The sequence below is a fragment of the Triturus cristatus genome, chromosome 10 (genome assembly GCF_964204655.1).
Source record: "Triturus cristatus chromosome 10, aTriCri1.1, whole genome shotgun sequence".
Taxonomy (NCBI): domain Eukaryota; kingdom Metazoa; phylum Chordata; class Amphibia; order Caudata; family Salamandridae; genus Triturus; species Triturus cristatus.
Window position 1 is genome coordinate 609,750,511 of NC_140593.1, and position 16,968 is coordinate 609,767,478.

A 16,968-nucleotide genomic window follows, 5' to 3' on the forward strand; every position below is an offset into this window, starting at 1 on the left:
GAGCGCTCGATTGTAGTCGCCACCGGGCAGGAGCATCTTGTCCATTTCAAATGCCGGGTTCAGGGCGGGCCCGTAAAGGCCATGATTAATCGCAGCTAGCTGGGAGGCCCAGTAATACCGTTTAATGTCTGGGAGGGCAACTCCCCCATCGTACCACGGGAGCGTCAATTTAGCCAGAGCAATACGCGGCCTCCCGTCCCAGAACAGGCGCCGCTGCAGGCTCTCCACCTCACGGAAGTAGCGCGCCGGAACCAAGTCCATAGTGTTCTGAAGCGCATACAGAAAGCGCGGCAAGGACATCATCTTAAACAAGGCCGCTCGGCCAAGCGGCGAAAGCGGAAGACGCCGCCAACGCGCAACGTCCTCCCGCAAACGCTGGAGGGGGGGTAGCAAGTTCCGCTCGTAGCGGGCCTCCGGGTCGAGAGTAATATATATACCCAGGTACCGGAACCCCTGGGAGGCAATCTGGATCGGGCAGTCCCGTGGTAGGGCCGGAGCCTCCCCGGAAAGCACATACACGCAGGATTTCGCCCAGTTGATGACAAGGCCTGAGTTACGACCGAAGGAGCGCAGAACATCAACCAGGACAATCAGCGAGTTACGCGGGGAGGCGAGATACAAAAGGATATCATCGGCGTAGAGGGACACGCGGTCCTCATGCTCGGGGGTCCAGCGGAGACCACGGATAGAGGGGTGCCACCGCAGCCACTCCGCCAAGGGCTCCAAGGCCAATGCAAACAAGAGCGGTGACAAGGGGCAACCCTGACGCGTGCCCCGCCCCAGCGCGAAGGGGGCCGAGACTCGCCCATTCACCACCACCTGCGCCAATGGGCCCGAATACAACAATTTGACCCAGCTAATGAATCCTGGTCCAAATCCAAATTTCGCCAGCATCGCCCAGATGTATGGCCATTCAAGCGTGTCAAACGCCATAGTGGCGTCTAAGGACGCCAAGATGGCCGGCTCACGCACAAACGGGACACGCGCGAGCGCCCCGTGCAAGCGTCGCAGATTAAGAGCCGTGTTACGATGGGGTATAAAGCCAGATTGGTCTTGATGGACCAAATCGCCCACCACGCCAACCAGCCGGTTGGCCAGTACCTTGGCGAGGATTTTGGGCTCCGCGTTCAAGAGCGAGATAGGCCTATAGGATGTAACCCGCTCACGGGGTCTCCCCTCCTTGTGGATCACCACGATTGTGGCCAGACGCTGGTCCGGCGGGAGGGAACCCTGCGAGTGGGCCGCCAGGAACATCGCGCGCAGGTGGGGCGCCAGTACATCCGGTCGCAGCTTGTAAAGCTCGATGGGGATACCATTGGGGCCCATGGCCTTGCCGGATGCGACCGAGCGAATAGCCAGGGCAATTTCGTCCGAGGTGGGAGGAGCGTCCAGCAAATCCCTGTCCTCCACCGTAAGGGAGGGCAGCGCGATATCCCGAAGCAGGGCATGGGAATCTTCCTCCGAGCAGGGAGAGACCGGGGAGTACACCTCGCGGAAGTAATCCGCGAAGCAGGAGACAATGGCTTCCGGCTCGGTGACAGGCACACCATCCGTCCCCTCAATCAAGGGAACCACACGACTCGCTCTCTCCCTCTTGTCCAACCACGCAATCAATTTACCAGCCTTATCACCCACATCATACAGTCGCCCCTGTTGCTCTCTACTGAGGCCCCTGGCCGCCTCCGTGACGAGGGCCCTATAGGCCGCCTGCTTGAGGTGCAGAACATGCAACTTAGCGTCTGTGACCCCGCTCCCCAGGTCCCCCTCTAGTTCCACAATTTCGGCCTCCACCCGGGTTACCTCCTCCCGCTCGCGCCTCCGGGCATGGGAGATAAAGGAGAGGGCCTCCCCTCTGAGAACTACCTTAAAAGCCTCCCACAGGGAGATGGCCGAAGGGACAGACCCCACATTCTCATCAAAGTATCGCTGTAAGGATTTGATCAAGTCGGCACGAATAGTGGGGTCACGCAAGTACCAAGCATTGATTGGAGCCACCCTGCCCTCCCCCCTAGGGAAGACATCGAAATGGAACAGCAATGGGGAGTGATCTGAAATGCCCCGCGCCAGATGGCACACCTCTCCCACCCTCCCAGCATAGGCCGCCGGGACAAGGATGTAATCAAGCCGCGAGAGGCTACCATGGGCACCCGAGTGGAAGGTGTATTGCCGCTGTGCGGGATGCTTTAGTCGCCAGCAATCCACCAGGCCCAGTGTATCTAAAAGGCCGGACAGCCAAGCCTGTGCCCGGGGGAGGTCCCTAGGGGGATGGCGATCCATAGACCCAGAAACTACCGCATTAAAGTCCCCCCCAACCACCAGCAGGCCACCCGGGAGGTCCAGGAGGAGGCGCCCCAAGTCCGCAAATGTAGTAGATTGTAACCCAGGCGGGACGTACACTGATATAAAAACAAACACTCTACCCTCCATTCTACCCACCAGAACAGTGTAGCGTCCCCTCTCATCATGGCGCACCTCATCAATCTCCAACGGGAGCGAGTTCTTAATCATGATACCCACCCCCGCGAGCCCGAGGTGAAGCCCGAGTGGGCCACCAATCGATAGCCTCGCCGATTCATGGCATGAAAGGAGTTACCTATAAGGTGTGTCTCCTGCAGGAAGATAACATCTGGTGAGATACGTTTCAGGTACTGCAGGACCACACCACGCTTAATCCTGTCCCCCAGGCCGTTAACATTCCATGACAACACAGTCAAATCCCTACCCCCCATCATACGTAGAAGCAATCAGTCGTCCCCCACAGAGCATCTCGAGAGCAACAATACAGTAAAGGGCTTGCCTTGCGGTGCAAACAAACAACACATCCCCCCCACCCCCCCATCCCAACAGAACTCCCCCTCCCTGCACCCCTGCATGAGCCCAGACAGCCCCCCCAAAGTGCAGTGTGCCTGTCGCCCCATAGATGAAAAACTAACTAGTCCCCCAGAGGAGGAGGGAAGCCCCCAACAGACCCCACACGACCTCCATAGGAGGGGAACATAGACGATCCGTAAATGGTAAAGGAATGTTGTCCAGAGCCCGGCCTATTCGTAACCCCTCAGTTCTGATCCGGCGGGCCCTCCCCGCCAACCGCACCCCCCCCACCCCCTCGGCCCCGATCTCCAGGCAGAGTGTCCAACCAGTCCCCAGCCGCCTTGGGTCGGTCAAAAAAGTGCGTGCGCCCATCCACCTCCACCCTTAGCTTAGCTGGAAAAAGCATTGAGTACTTAAGGTTCAGGTCCCGTAGGCGACGTTTAACTCCGAGAAAACTCAATCTCTGTTTTTGGACCGCCGGAGTAAAGTCTGGGTAGAAATGCACATCCATGTTATCAAGCTTGACCGGTCCCTGTTGCCTGGAGGTCTGCAGGATAGCGTCTCTGTCCCGAAAATTAAAAATCCGGGCAATGAGAGGCCGCGGCGGGGCACCGGCCTTAGGTCTGCCCCCAGGGACCCGGTGAGCACGTTCCACCGCAAAAAGCTTACTCAGCCCCCGGGGCTGGAGATGGGTAAGGATCAATTCTTCCACAAAAAGATCTGCCGCCTCCGCCTCTCGTCCCTCCGGCACCCCCACAATGCGAACGTTATTCCTCCGGGCCCGACCCTCGGAATCCTCCAGTCGCCGGTCCATCAGGGCGCTCGCCTGGCCAAGCCGGCGCACCTCCTTTTGGAGGGCCACCACGTCCGTCGTGAGGCTCGTTGTGGTGTGGGCCAGGGAATCGACCCGGTCGTTGGTTTTGGACAAGTCAGCCCTCACAAGGCTAACATCCACCAGGACCGAGTCTATCTTTTGCGCTAGGGTGTCGAAACGCTGGTCCACCGAGGCCTTCATCTCTGCGATGGCGCCCATGACGTCCCGGAGGGTCAGATCCACCGGTTGAGCAGATGCCTCCGTCGGGCCCGCCGGGGATGTGCGCGATGTCTCCGGAGATCCCTTCTGGAGGGTGTAGCGGTCCATACTGTTGGATTGAGGCGCCGGGCCGCGGCGGGTCGTCTTCACCTTCGCCCGGTCGCCATCTTGTTTGGTGGACATGCCTGCTCTCCCACCGTCGTGCCAATCTCCTCGAAAGGGCCGATAAACCAGTTCACGGGTTCCGGGGGGGGGAGGGCGACCACTGGGCCGCAGGACGACTCACGGCCGGCGGGTCAGCCGGGCACCTGGACAAGGCCACACCACCGCACCCCGCTCCGCAACCCTACCTCGCTTGAGGGCAAGGAGAGCGCAAAAGCGAAAGTGAAAGCACGGGGTACGCGAGTCGCCCAGCCCTGCCCGCCGCTGTTGTTCGCTTTGTCCCCGGATCGCCCCACTACTCCAATCCGGGGGGCCAGCGCGGAGAAGGCCGCAACCTTCAATCGGTGCTCCCACCGGTGTCCGGGGTCCGATTCGAAAACGAAAAACGGATGGCGCCTCAGCTCGGGTTCACCGATGCAGTCCCCTCAACAAGGACAGGATCTAGGCAGGATTAATTCAGGAGGTCGTGGTGGTCCTCGGGAGCCTCGCACCTACGCGGCCATCTTGGTTGCGCGCTAGGCTCCTAACACACCATTATTGATTAGCAAATACCCTCAGATCTAAGGGTGATCCAGGCATACATTTGGGGTCGATTCACAAAGGGCCTCTGCACTGGTGGGGGAGTGCCAGCAGTTGAGGTGGACTCTCTGCACTCGAGCGGAATCTCTACAATGACTTCTTCCCCACTCCACACGACTGCGGGGTATCTGCCACAAGTACGGAGGCCTTTTGTGAATCAGGCCCTTAGTGATTATGAGGTGGAACTGTAAGTATGCTGACTGCACACCATTGAACTTTAGAAAATTATGGGTGCATGATAAGTTTATGTAGCCTACTTACCAGTAAAGAGAGTTAATTATCAGGGTGAAGAACTAGTCTTTGAATTTCAAAGAATTTAGATTCTGGACTTTACTCATTGTCTATGTGAACATGGGGTGGTATACCTACTTTCAGGTTTCTGAGGTATAAGTAGATGGAGTGTATGTTGGTGGACGCATCTGGCACAAACCTATCTACCAAGCAAAGTAACCCTGTACAAATTTATGTCATCAATTGTTATGGAAACTTGAGGCATGGAAGATGAGCTAGACAGGCTTTTTTGGTCAAGGCATTCTGGCGAGTGTGGTGTCTGAATATTGGCCAATGTAAGTCATAATTACACATTGGTGCTGGTAATATATTGGCATGGAGTAGAATGGAGTGGTCTGATCTACACCACTTATGTTATGGAGGGAAATGGCAATTTATACATCTCCCTCATCAATTGATTATTTTTAGTCTTTGTTTCTTTCTCTACGGTTTCATATCTGATATGTTAATTTGTATATCACTTTTTAATGTTTGTTCTGTGATATGTGGAGCATGACTACCAAATTAAATGATTACTTCCATTCACAGTTCAAAAGCAAGTCGATTTCCTCACCTTGATAAGTGGCACCAGGATTGGGTATCCTGAAGGAGGTGTGCTAGGGGTAATATTTTGGTAACCATTATCCATCTTAAGTGGATCTACAGAGGGATACAAAACCTTAAGAAATACACCTCAAGCTAGCATGTTGTGCAGGAATAATATGGGCAAAGTTGTATTTCCGTTGCACTATTCCATAGTAGATAGGGGGCACCATAGTTCCACACTGTTATCCTTTTGCCACACCCCATCCCAAATATTTTCTAAACATAGTTTTATTTTCCTATTGAAGTTAAAGAAACATATAAAGTTAGACGATGTAGATGTGTTTTGGTCCACTGACGTGGCAATGAAAGATGGATTAATACAATTTCTACATTCCAACAAATTGGCTTGAAAGAGAAGGCTGTTGGGTTGAAATTGTGTTTGCTTCGACTTGTGGCTATTATCAAAAATATTGTACCTCAACTTTAACAACAGCATTCCCACAGCCATGTGCTGTTAATGTCACACCCCCTGGTCCCTCTACTCCTACTTATATTACCTCCTCTTATAATCCATGCTGCTCTGGGATACTAGCCCACTTAACTGGTCTAAGACACCCTGTGATTATACAACACAGCTTTCATGGTATGCTCATTGAGTCCTATATTACTATCTTTTCAGTGATTACATCCACATCATATACCAGTTTTGTATTTCTGTATCCTAATTGTAAATGGTTGTTAGTTACCAAATGTACGCATGTACATATTTCTTCATTGCCATTTTCTATGGTTTTCTTTTTTTCTATTTTTGGGGTGCTCGGCTTCTGTTTGTATCTCAGAGCCTCTGCAATATTGGTCTATTTGTATGTGTTTACTTATTACATGCCAATACAAATTTTATAGGAAAAAATACTGTACCTCAACTTTAACAACAACATCCCCACAGCCATGTGCTGTCAATGTCACACTCTGGTTCACAGCTGTAATGGAGATGTGCCCCAGTCTTTCTTGTCTCTTGCCATTTAAAATGTGATAGGTCTCCATGGCAGCCAACTTTTTTCCATCCACACATGCACTGAGCTCCAGGCCATTGTCTTCAGCATGCCCTGGGATTGAAAAACAACACATTCAGGAGTTCAGTCTGAGAGAAAGGCACCAGTTATCAAATAAGAAAAGGGTAAAAATAGGCTTTGTGATCTTTATATAAAGAGTAAAAACATGGTATTTTCTGTGGATGATTGTGGATAATCCGTACTTTTAATGTTGAGATTGGACATAAAGTAAGACCTTGTAAACATAATGTTCAGATTACCCCTTTTCTACAAAATGAAGCTGTATTATCATTTAATGGGGGTATGGAGCAAGCAACACTAATAGATTAAAAATGGACATTAAGCAGAACATGGATTCACAAAGCAAATATGACAGCTAAACACCTAAATGTCAGTTTCTCGAGATTTGCAACATCCCAAAATAATTAATTAATCACCTCACTATTTTATAAAGTAGCAGTGAAGCCAGTGATATGTCAATGAGGTATAAAAAGCAATATCAATAAGGGCCATTTAGCAGCAAGGAGCCACATTTTGGAAGGTCCTCTAGTGGTATCTGTCCTGAAACAAATTCTCTGCGTTTGTAAAAAAAAATTAATGTTATTTTTTAAATGTGTTTATTGGTTCAGGTCGACATCAAACACAGCACACAGTACAGTACATCACAGTCATATATGATATAAAATTGCAATTGTCAAAATACATTTCCTGGTCACACTACCTCAACATTCCCCCTGGTCTCCTCCCACCAGGAGGTAGATAGAAGTGTCTCATATTCTACTGTCACGCTAGTACCCTGACCTCACCCGTCCACCGGTGTAAATCGGAGTTATTGCATCAGAGGTTTCCAGTAATCTCTAGGTCTGGATGCCTGCGGTAGTTCTTCCTCGTAGACTTCGAAGGTGTCTCTACAGTATGACATGTCCTTAAGCCAGTCTTTGAATCTGTGGGGGCGTTTGCTACCCCATCTTATAGCAACACGGCGCTTAGCTAACAAAAGCGCTACAGCCAAAAATCTTTTTTTTATGGGTGTAAGTTTATATATACCCAATAGGCACACAAGTGGGGCATTTGGTATCATTTCAGATAACATAGTTGTGAGTGCTCCCGTAACTTCTTCCCAATATTTATGTATCTGTGGGTAGGCCCACACCGTATGTAAGAAGTCTGCATGTAAAGCCTTGAATCTATAACACGTATCATTTGGCCGAAGGCCGTATGTGTGTAACTGAGCAGGGGTATAATAAAATTTGTGTAAGAATTTAAAGTGTATTATGCACAAATTGCAGTTTGGCGTCATCAGTTGTAGCTGTGTGCAACTATATTCCCAATCTTGTTCGCTTATATTGTCACCCAGTAGCATTTCCCATTTATTAAGCGATCTGTTCACAGTTCCGCCGTGCTCTGATTGTGCCGCGTTGTATAAGCGTGTGACTAATTTCCGGCGGCTAGGTGTAACTATCAGTGTTTGCAGTGCTTGTAATTGTGGTGGTTCCTCTGGGAATGAGGCGTATAATTCTCTTATCGCCGTCTGCAACCGCAAATGGGCAAACAGTTTCATGGGAGTATTGTGTATGTTTAAGGATGGGTCCTCTCTCTGGATGAATCTACCATGTGGGAATACATCTGCCATGGTATTCAGTTTCATTTCGCCTAACAGCTGTAGCATACTTTTTTCCTGCGTAACTGACAGTCTCGGGCGGTACGCAATAGGAAGTGATGGTGCATAAACGACGCGCTAGCATATACCAAGCTCTCGAGGTACAGTGCACTGTTTGTATCCTATCATTGTGGGTAAAGGACTTTGGGTCTGACATATAGGCTGTCAATGGGGTCGGGTATACACTGTCCCTTTCCACTGGCACGTGTGGTATGTACGCGTGTGGTTGTAGCCAGCAGTGAGCATGTTGTGCCTGTGCACAACAATAATATAGTTGGAGATCTGGCACCCGAATCCTCCTTTGTGGTATGGTTTCGTCAGTGTATCCCAGTGTATTCTGGCCTGTTTTCCCACCCATGTCAGCTTCTGCATTGCAGTTCTCAGTTTTGAAAACATTGCCTGTGTTAGCCAAATAGGAATATCCTAAATAAATATAAACATTTTGGTGGGATAATAATTTTTTGCAGAGCTATCTGATCTGCTAGGGAAAAAGGCATCCGTATCCATCTGTCTATCTGTTCGTCCAGTTTAGTTATTGCTCTGCCATAGTTTTCCCTTACCACCAGTTCCGGATCCCTATGTATCTATATGCCCAAATACTTTACCCAGTCCGTGTGCCACTTCAGGGAATAGTCTAAAGTCGGCTGCGTGGTGGCCAATGTGAGCGGTATGACCACCGACTTGTCCCAATTTATTCGTATTTAAACAAAACAAACGGTTCGGTCAGGTATTTCAATTTCTTTGCACAGTTCAAGCGATAATTTAATTGTAACAGTTTCAAAAATATTTGGAAAAAGGAAAGTATAGCACACACCGGGGTAAGGTTTAAATCGTATATTTAAAGTTATATCAAATATTCAAGGCTGTGACAATATACATATTTGATTGCACACAAAATAATCAAGTGACTGTGGTGACATGTGGTGGTAAGTTATACGGACAAAACACTATGTACAAAACAAAAATTAAGGTGCAGTAAGCAGGGAAAGTAAATTAATTGTTTGTCTTTACAATTTTAGCACATATGTCCCAGGGTCCATTTAAGGGTTGCGCTATAATCATGGGCACTGTGCTGACATATGAGATGCGTCGACGTTTCGACCCAAAGTATAGCGCAATTTATGATCAGCATCTAGGTGGGTCTTCCTCAGGACAAGGGGGAGCAGCCAAGGCGCAGATTGCTATGAAGTCTCTGCGATGGACATGTGATTCATGTTGTGGTTCGGGAGCATCAGGCACAGTTAGCCTGCGTTAATTTCTTTAAGGGCTGCAGTCTTCCACTGGTCGGTTGGAATCTGTTGCCAGTCGATCAATTTACGGGATCTGGCCGTGCGCGTCCTTCCGTGTCTCGCTCAAGTGAATTTATTCGTAAGCCTGAGTATTGTTCGAATCGTACATATTCCCTAATAAGTGTATTTAATGTGTATTGAGATGTCGAGTGAAAAGCACCATATCGTCAGCATAGAGGGAGATGCTGAGAGGGCATAGATGGAATTGCAATGCTGTCTCTGACTGTTTCTGTCTGATCATACAGGCTAAGGGTTCTAATATTAACGTGAATAAGATAGGAGAGAGCGGGCAGCCTTGTCTCGTCCCTCGTCTTATATTGATGGGAGCCGATGTGTGCCCGTTTTTTCTAACTCTGGCAATGGGATCTTTATATAATATTTCTATCCATTTCAGAAATGGCACTGGAAAACCCATGCTGCGTAGCACTGAAAACATGTACACCCATTCGACTGAATCAGAGGCTTTCGCCGCATCCAATAGGGCCGCTGAAGCTGGGAGTTCTGGGTCTAAATGGTGATACAGTGCAAAGATAGTGCGGAGATTGTGTGTAGTGGATCTATTTGGTACAAACCCTGGTTGATCTGGCAGTACCAGTTTCTCCTGCAGGAGTTGCATCCTGGTTGCGATAATTTTGACTAGAATCTTTACATCAATATTGATTAAAGATAACGGCCGGTAAAAGTCGCATTTAGTGGAGTCCTTGTCTGTTCGGGAAGTGCCACCAAGAGGGCCTCTCTTAGTGAAGCAGGTAGTTTGCTGTCTTCATATGCTTCCTCATACACTTCGGCTAAATATGGTATCAGCAAATCACTGTATTCTTTGTAAAATTCTCCGGGGAGCCCGTCCAAACCAGGAGCTTTAATATTTGGGAGAGAGTTTATTGCGTCTATGATTTCATCTTTAGTGATGTGGTGACTCAAAAAATTCCAAGGAGTATCTGACAGCCATGCTATGGCGATATCTTGTAGGTATTGATTAATTTCTAGTGGAGTGACGGTTATTCTTATGTCATAGAGTTGACAGAAATAGTTCTTGAAGCAATCTAAAATAGATGAGGTGTCATATAGATTGTGATTGTCTTCATCTACTATCTGTGTGATGTAGGACGCTGTTGGTGCCAGCTTAATTTTGCTTGACAAGGCTCGTCCCGGTCTACTGCCCTCTCCATAAGTACGTGCTGTGAATCCACGTGATTTGTATTTTATTTCGTCTCCTGCAAATTTGTGATAATCATCCATCTTTTCCCTTATTTTTCCCAGCAGCGCAGAGTTTTGTGTTAGTGTATGTTCTCCCTCTAATCGTGCAATGTCTCTTTCAATCATGTTCAGTTGTTGCTGAATGTCCTTCAGAATGCCAGCATGTTTGTTAATGCAATGTCCCGTGATCGTAACGTTAAATGCTTCCCATAGCGATCTGCACTATCCACTGACCCCGAATAAAAATCAAAATAGTCCATTATGGCTTGGTGCAGTTCGCTACGAAACACAGGGTCCAGTAGGGCGCTTCCCTGTAGCTTCCATGTGAACTGTCTAGGTACATAGGTAGGGACCTCCAATGAGAGGAGGACAGGTGAGTAGTCAGACAATGTTTTGGGTAGGTGTCCAATCGTCCTAGTCCATGTGCATGCATCCTGTGTGATCAGCCAGTAGTCTGTTCTAGACCTGGTGTTATGTGTCGTTGATGTGAAGGTACCCTCTTTACGTCTACCGTGCCTCAGTCTCCATATATCAGTCATTTCCCATGTGTTCATGCCTTCCTACAGTGCTCTAGCAGCTTGTTTGCCATACCCTTCATTACCAGTCGACCTATCGAGGGCCGGGTCTAGACATGTATTAAAATCTCCTCCCCATATTAGTTCTCTAAGTTTGGACCATATGGCTTCATAAAAAATAGGGTTGTCATCATTTGGGCCATAAGACGTTAATATTGTCAATATTGTACCCCCAAAATTTCCATGTACTATTACATACCGACCTTGGTCATCTTTGATAGTATTTATAGGTTGGAAGGGAGTGCCACGCCAAGTTAACAGCATCACACCTCTAGCATATGTTGAGAATGAGGACGCGATACGATATGTCGCTCATCTCGTGCCCACCCTGGCTTCCGTGAGAGATGTGAGATGCGTTTCTTGTAGACAGGCAACGTCGATGCCATGCCGATCTAAGTATGCCAGCACTCTACGTATCTTGTGCGGATTTTGAAACCCACGAACATTCCATGTAATGAACATCAGTTTTCGGGTGTTTGAGTTTGCGTCAGCCATTTCTATCGCCATCCCACTCTGTGACCTCCACCGCTGTGAAGTCCATGTGTTGGTGAAATAAAACCAATGTACGCCTACTCAACGTCGACCGGACTTTTTTACATTCCCATCCCCGTCCCTCCACCCACTCCGCCCTGTCCCATGTAGCGGAGTCAACCCTCGAACAATTCAACATTTTCCCCATCGTCCCCCCATCCCCTAACAGCAAATACAAAGAAAAACATAATGAATAAATTGGTGTGGTTCACACTGAAGGGCAAGAGCTGCCATCCCATTTCTTGTGGGGAAACCTCACCTGGGTAAACGCCTTGTCAACTAGAATACCAGAAACTCAACATGTTGTAACTCTTCTACGAATAGTGTCCAGTGGGATAGTAAGCAAGAGCAAACAGGATTCACACAAACCAGAGACCCAGTTTAGATCAATAAATTGTACGTTAGTGTTCCAAGTAGAGTACAAACAAGCCTAATCATGTGACCTATCTGGTTGTACATATCGTCCTGTCACTGCAATCGAATCTTATTGGTAGGCAGGCCCTCATCACATCTGAAAGAGGTATGCATCAGTGCGTAGAGTGGTCGCCACAGATTTACCAAAAAAACAATGTCTTGATAGTCCAACTGTACGTAGCAACTGCTACCTCATTGTTAGGTCCATACTATGTCAATCCTTACATTCCGAGTGTGCAGTCAATCAATGGTAAAGACATACTATACCCTCTCATTCAACGTCCGATGTAATAGATTGTTCTTCCTGATCTCCCCTTGGCGATTTCCTCTGCGTACTCCGCTGACCTTTCTGTTGGAGGAACTTCAGCATTTCCTGAGGCTCATTGTAGATCCTTGATTTCCCTTCATCCGTGACTCTAAGCCTGGCAGGGTACAACATAGCATATTGTATGTTTAAGACTCTCAGTTTCTGTTTCGCTATGCCGAATTTCTTTCTCGCCTCTTGAACAGATACTGTGAAGTCGGGATAGAGGGATATATCCATTCCTTCGTGGTTCAATTTGCCCAGCTCTCTGGCCTTCCTAAGCGCCGCATCCCTGTCTCTGTAATTTAAGATTCTTGCTATGATCGGTCTTGGCCTCGAGCCAGTTGGTGGTTTCAGCGCCAATGATCTGTGCGCTCTCTCGACTATGAATATATCGGAGAACATTTCTCGCCCCAGCAGGGATATGAGCATTGGTCCTGTGTTCGTCGTTTCCGACACTCCCGTTAGGCGAATGTTGTTTCTTCGGGACCTCGCTTCCAAGTCCTCTGCTTTTGCAGTTATGGCCACTAGGTGTTTCTCCATCCTGACCTGTTTCATGTCCATCTGCACCTGATTGTCTTCAGCTTCGGATATTCTGCGCTCTGCCATATCTATTCTTTCCGTGTGTTTGTCTATGTGTTCAGAAATCCTGTCAACTCTGTACGTTAGTGAGTCTATTTTACCATCAATGTTTGTCAGTGTGGCTTGGATCGTGGCGAACATAGCTTGTACGTCATCATTTATTACTCCCCCCATTGCCCCTGTTGTTGATTGCGTCGATGGTTGGTCGGCTGTTCCGTGATCAGGTTGTTTTTGCGCCTGTTCAAAGGCTATTTTGGGCTGATTCCGTGCGTCTTGCCCATGGTGTAAATATCTCTGACCTTCAAAGGAGGCTCTATAGGGAATAGTTGCATACAAATGGAAGCAGTGGGGGTGGTCTTACACAGAAATCACTGCAGTAGAAAAGTTTGTCGTATTTAGTGCGTGCTGCATACCTAGCATGTAGACACACAACTCAGCATTTAGCCTTCTGCTGGGTATAGGCCCTCGGTACCGCTCTCGGCGCGCTTGCAAATTAAAACTGTAGGGGGAACACTTGGTTATACTGACACATTGCACATTTCCTCCCTTCTCCGTGATAGAACATGTAAGCTAGTGCTTTAGGGCAGTCCGCCTGCGCCGCCCTTCTTCACCTGCCCAGATTTGCCCAGCTCACCGTCAAATAATTGCTCCGTGCTGTCCAATTGGAGTGAGGTTTATGTTGACCATAGTAGGTGTAACCTAGATGCAGAGCCGGTCTGCACGTAGGGGGAGCAGGAAAAAACAGGCCCTGAGTCTCGGAGGGTCCAAGGAAGATATTACAGTGTCCCCACAGGTCTCATCGATTGGCCACTGGTTCCGTCTCACCCTTCCCCTGCTCGTCGTTAACACAGGTCACCCACCTGTGGACTAGAGAGTTCCACGTGGCCAAGTACTTAGGGTGTGTTCCTCGCCCAGGCCCGCTCTACGTGTACAGTGAGGTGCTGCGTCCGTAGGTCTGTGGTGAGGCCCCGCATCACACCTCTCGCCCACTTCAGGTGCACCGCCCCGGCTTGGCGCGTCCAACACGGGCAGCGCTATTTCCTCTCCCCGCTGTGCAGTTCTACCAGCCGTGTGTTGCAAAATCGTCCGTTGCAGCGGCACCGCAGAGAATCGCCACTTCAGGTCCAGGTGCGGTCGGTGTGTCTGCGCGATATTGCTTACCCCCTATATCTCCTGTGTGTGCCCCGTTCCTCCTGTTCAGCCGTGTGCCTCTCTCCTGCCACACACTCCGCAACAGCGCTTTTTGGTCAGATCGTCAACTGGTCACTCACCGCTCTGCCTCCCTGGAGTCAGCGTTCCGATCGTAGCAGTCTAGGCCATGCCGCGCGGCCGTGTTGCGTGCTGTGTGCGTCCCGGACTGACCTCCCACTTAAGCCCGCAGCTTCGGTTTCGTTTTCTCCGGCAGGGCCCCGGTTCACCGAGAGCCGCTCCGCAACGTTTTATTTGCTTCAGGATCGATGTTCGTGATTCATGAAGGTGCCCGATGTCTGCCCACGTCACCTCCCACCATTCCTCATCTCCGATTTTCTGTGCATGTAGGATTATTGAAGGATATTTCCAGCGTCCAAGAGGAGCTCGCTCAGAACGCAGCCATCTCTCTCCGTGGCTAGCTCCGCCCCACGTGTTTTTGGGACAAGCCATTGATGCACCATTGTGCTGCAAATGTTTCTCTGCTTACGTAGACTGTCGATACACTGATGACTGGTCATTACCAAGTGCTCAGGAACCAGATGTACTACAAGGGAGGCCTCTCTTCACTTCTTTAGATCAAGGATTCTCAATCACTAAATTATTGCATCAAATCTCATGTCAAAGCAATCCATCATTGGTTTAGGGGATAGCTTCACTTCTGTGTCTCTCAATGTTTCCCTTGTGATTGGGGGACACAACATGGGAAAAAGTGTAGCGAGAAGTTATCACAAGAAGTGCAAGAATGGGTACCACCTCATTAACCTTTTAATGAGGCCCAAAGTGGTGGCTGCCTGATTTGTGCCAGGACATGAGAGGGAGCACATCTACTGAAGGGCAAGGATAAACTTACAGAGAGGTTAGAAACAAGAAACCTTGAAAACCTATGATGTTTCTGTGGGATTGTCTATTTAAAAAAAAAAAGGTTTATTCAATGACAGATTTAGCACAGTAGCAACGAGGGTGGGAGATGAGACCACTGCATACTAGTATTGTACATTTCCTAACAAGGCAGTTAACTGATTATGGACCCTTGACACCGTTTTTACATGAAGAAATGTTCCGACTAAGGTCATACTGTCAGAAGTATGCACCCTTATTTAGACCAGTCCACATCTTAAACTGGGTCCAGTGTGGGTGTTTCCATGATGATGAGGTGATGTACACAAATAATTTTGAACACCAGAGAAGTACCTTCTTATCCCTTTCAGAAAGAAAAATCAGCAAACAAAATTTCATTAAAAAAGGAAACCCTTTTGCCCCTCTGTTCTGGAACTGACAATAACAAAAGCTGAACTTTTCATTTAAAATGCTGAGCCCACTGAAATTGTATAAAATTATGCAGTCACCCTTTAAATCTAGAGTCAAAAATCTGCTGGTTGGATCAATGGTATGATTCACTGTAGGTTCAACATTTTGAATGGAGGTTGTAGAATGTATGTTTCCAGCTTTCAAATCCTGGTCTGTGCTGACTTCTCTCATGCCCCTTTTAACCAAAGGAAGAAGGATCGACATTTATTTGTCTTCCTTGTTGGGATTGCATCTCTTCCCATAATGTCTGAACCATGTCCATTAGGACTCTACTCTTTTCTGAACATTTTACCTGAGGGGTCTGCTAAAACGTGATCTTCCTACTCATGGGCTGAAAGTTGATTAACTATAGAATCTCGTAATTGGCATCACCCATTGATTGGCGGTTGCAGTTTTCTTGTGATGCAGACAATGATGGTACCAGATCCCTACTAGTTAATGTTCCTGAAGAGCAGAGACTTTGAAATGTCTTCAGTGCAAAGGAACAAGGAAGGAAGAGAGGAAGAGAAGCATGTCTGAAATGGGGCTTTGAATATGAATAAGGACTGAGATCATGGTCTATTCCTTGAAAGAGCCATCTGTAGTTCGGAGAAGACACCTGTCAATGACCCTCCCATAGTGTCTTATCAAAAATAAATAGACTGCATTTTGTCCTCCGACAAATTTGTGACCAACTCCTTCAACTGGGTTCTTAAGAGCTTGAAACCTAAATATACTAGGTCATCCCAATATTTGGAATGAATCTTAATCTTTCGGCATCATGTAAAATATTTGTTTGCAGTCTTTCAGCAAGCTTCACCTATCATAAGAAGCACAGGCCTCTGATTGAATAGCAAGGTTAGGCACTGAGAAGACCTGTTCAAATACCATTTCCACCTTCTTATCAAATTGACCAACCAAGGAAGCTTCTTTCAGTGCTATTACAACCTGGGAGGAACATCTAGCTAGAAAAGCATTTTTTTATTGGCCATGGCTAGAAATGTAAAACTTCCAAGTAAACAACATGTAGGCACAAACCTTAGGCACACTGGTTTGTCATCATCGCTCCATTCTTTTAAAATGATGTAACATACATAAAATGGTAAGGAATCAGGCCCTGGGGCATTACTGTTGTTAACCAAAATCAAAAGATGTCCTCTGGGAGAAAAAAGAAGGGAAAGTCCCGTGCTATTTTAGCTATCACTTAGCATACATTCACCACTCCTATTCAATCACGCATATATCTATCCGTATTGGCACACAGATTCCTCACGTCACGAAGAAACTTTTTTTTCACTTCAATTTATTGTACAAATCTATACACATAGTGTTTTGTCAATCAGTATTGGTTAAAACTCCAAAAGGCCTTTGTTGCTGCATTTGGTTACAATTAAAACATGTAAAAAAAAATTTGTATTTTTATGCGTGATTGAATAGGAGTGGTGAATGTATGCTAAGTGATAGCTAAAATAGCACGGGACTTTC

General features: G+C 47.8%; 1 protein-coding gene across 1 annotated transcript in view; it reads right to left on the minus strand.

Moving 5' to 3' along the window:
* APOLTP (apolipoprotein lipid transfer particle homolog) overlaps nt 1–16,968 on the minus strand; it is a 1,292,669-nt gene that overhangs the window by 157,755 nt on the left and 1,117,946 nt on the right. The window contains exon 63 of the mRNA XM_085632129.1: nt 6,320–6,507. Coding sequence (XP_085488255.1) covers nt 6,320–6,507 — 188 coding nt within the window. The remainder of the gene's footprint in view (nt 1–6,319; nt 6,508–16,968) is intronic.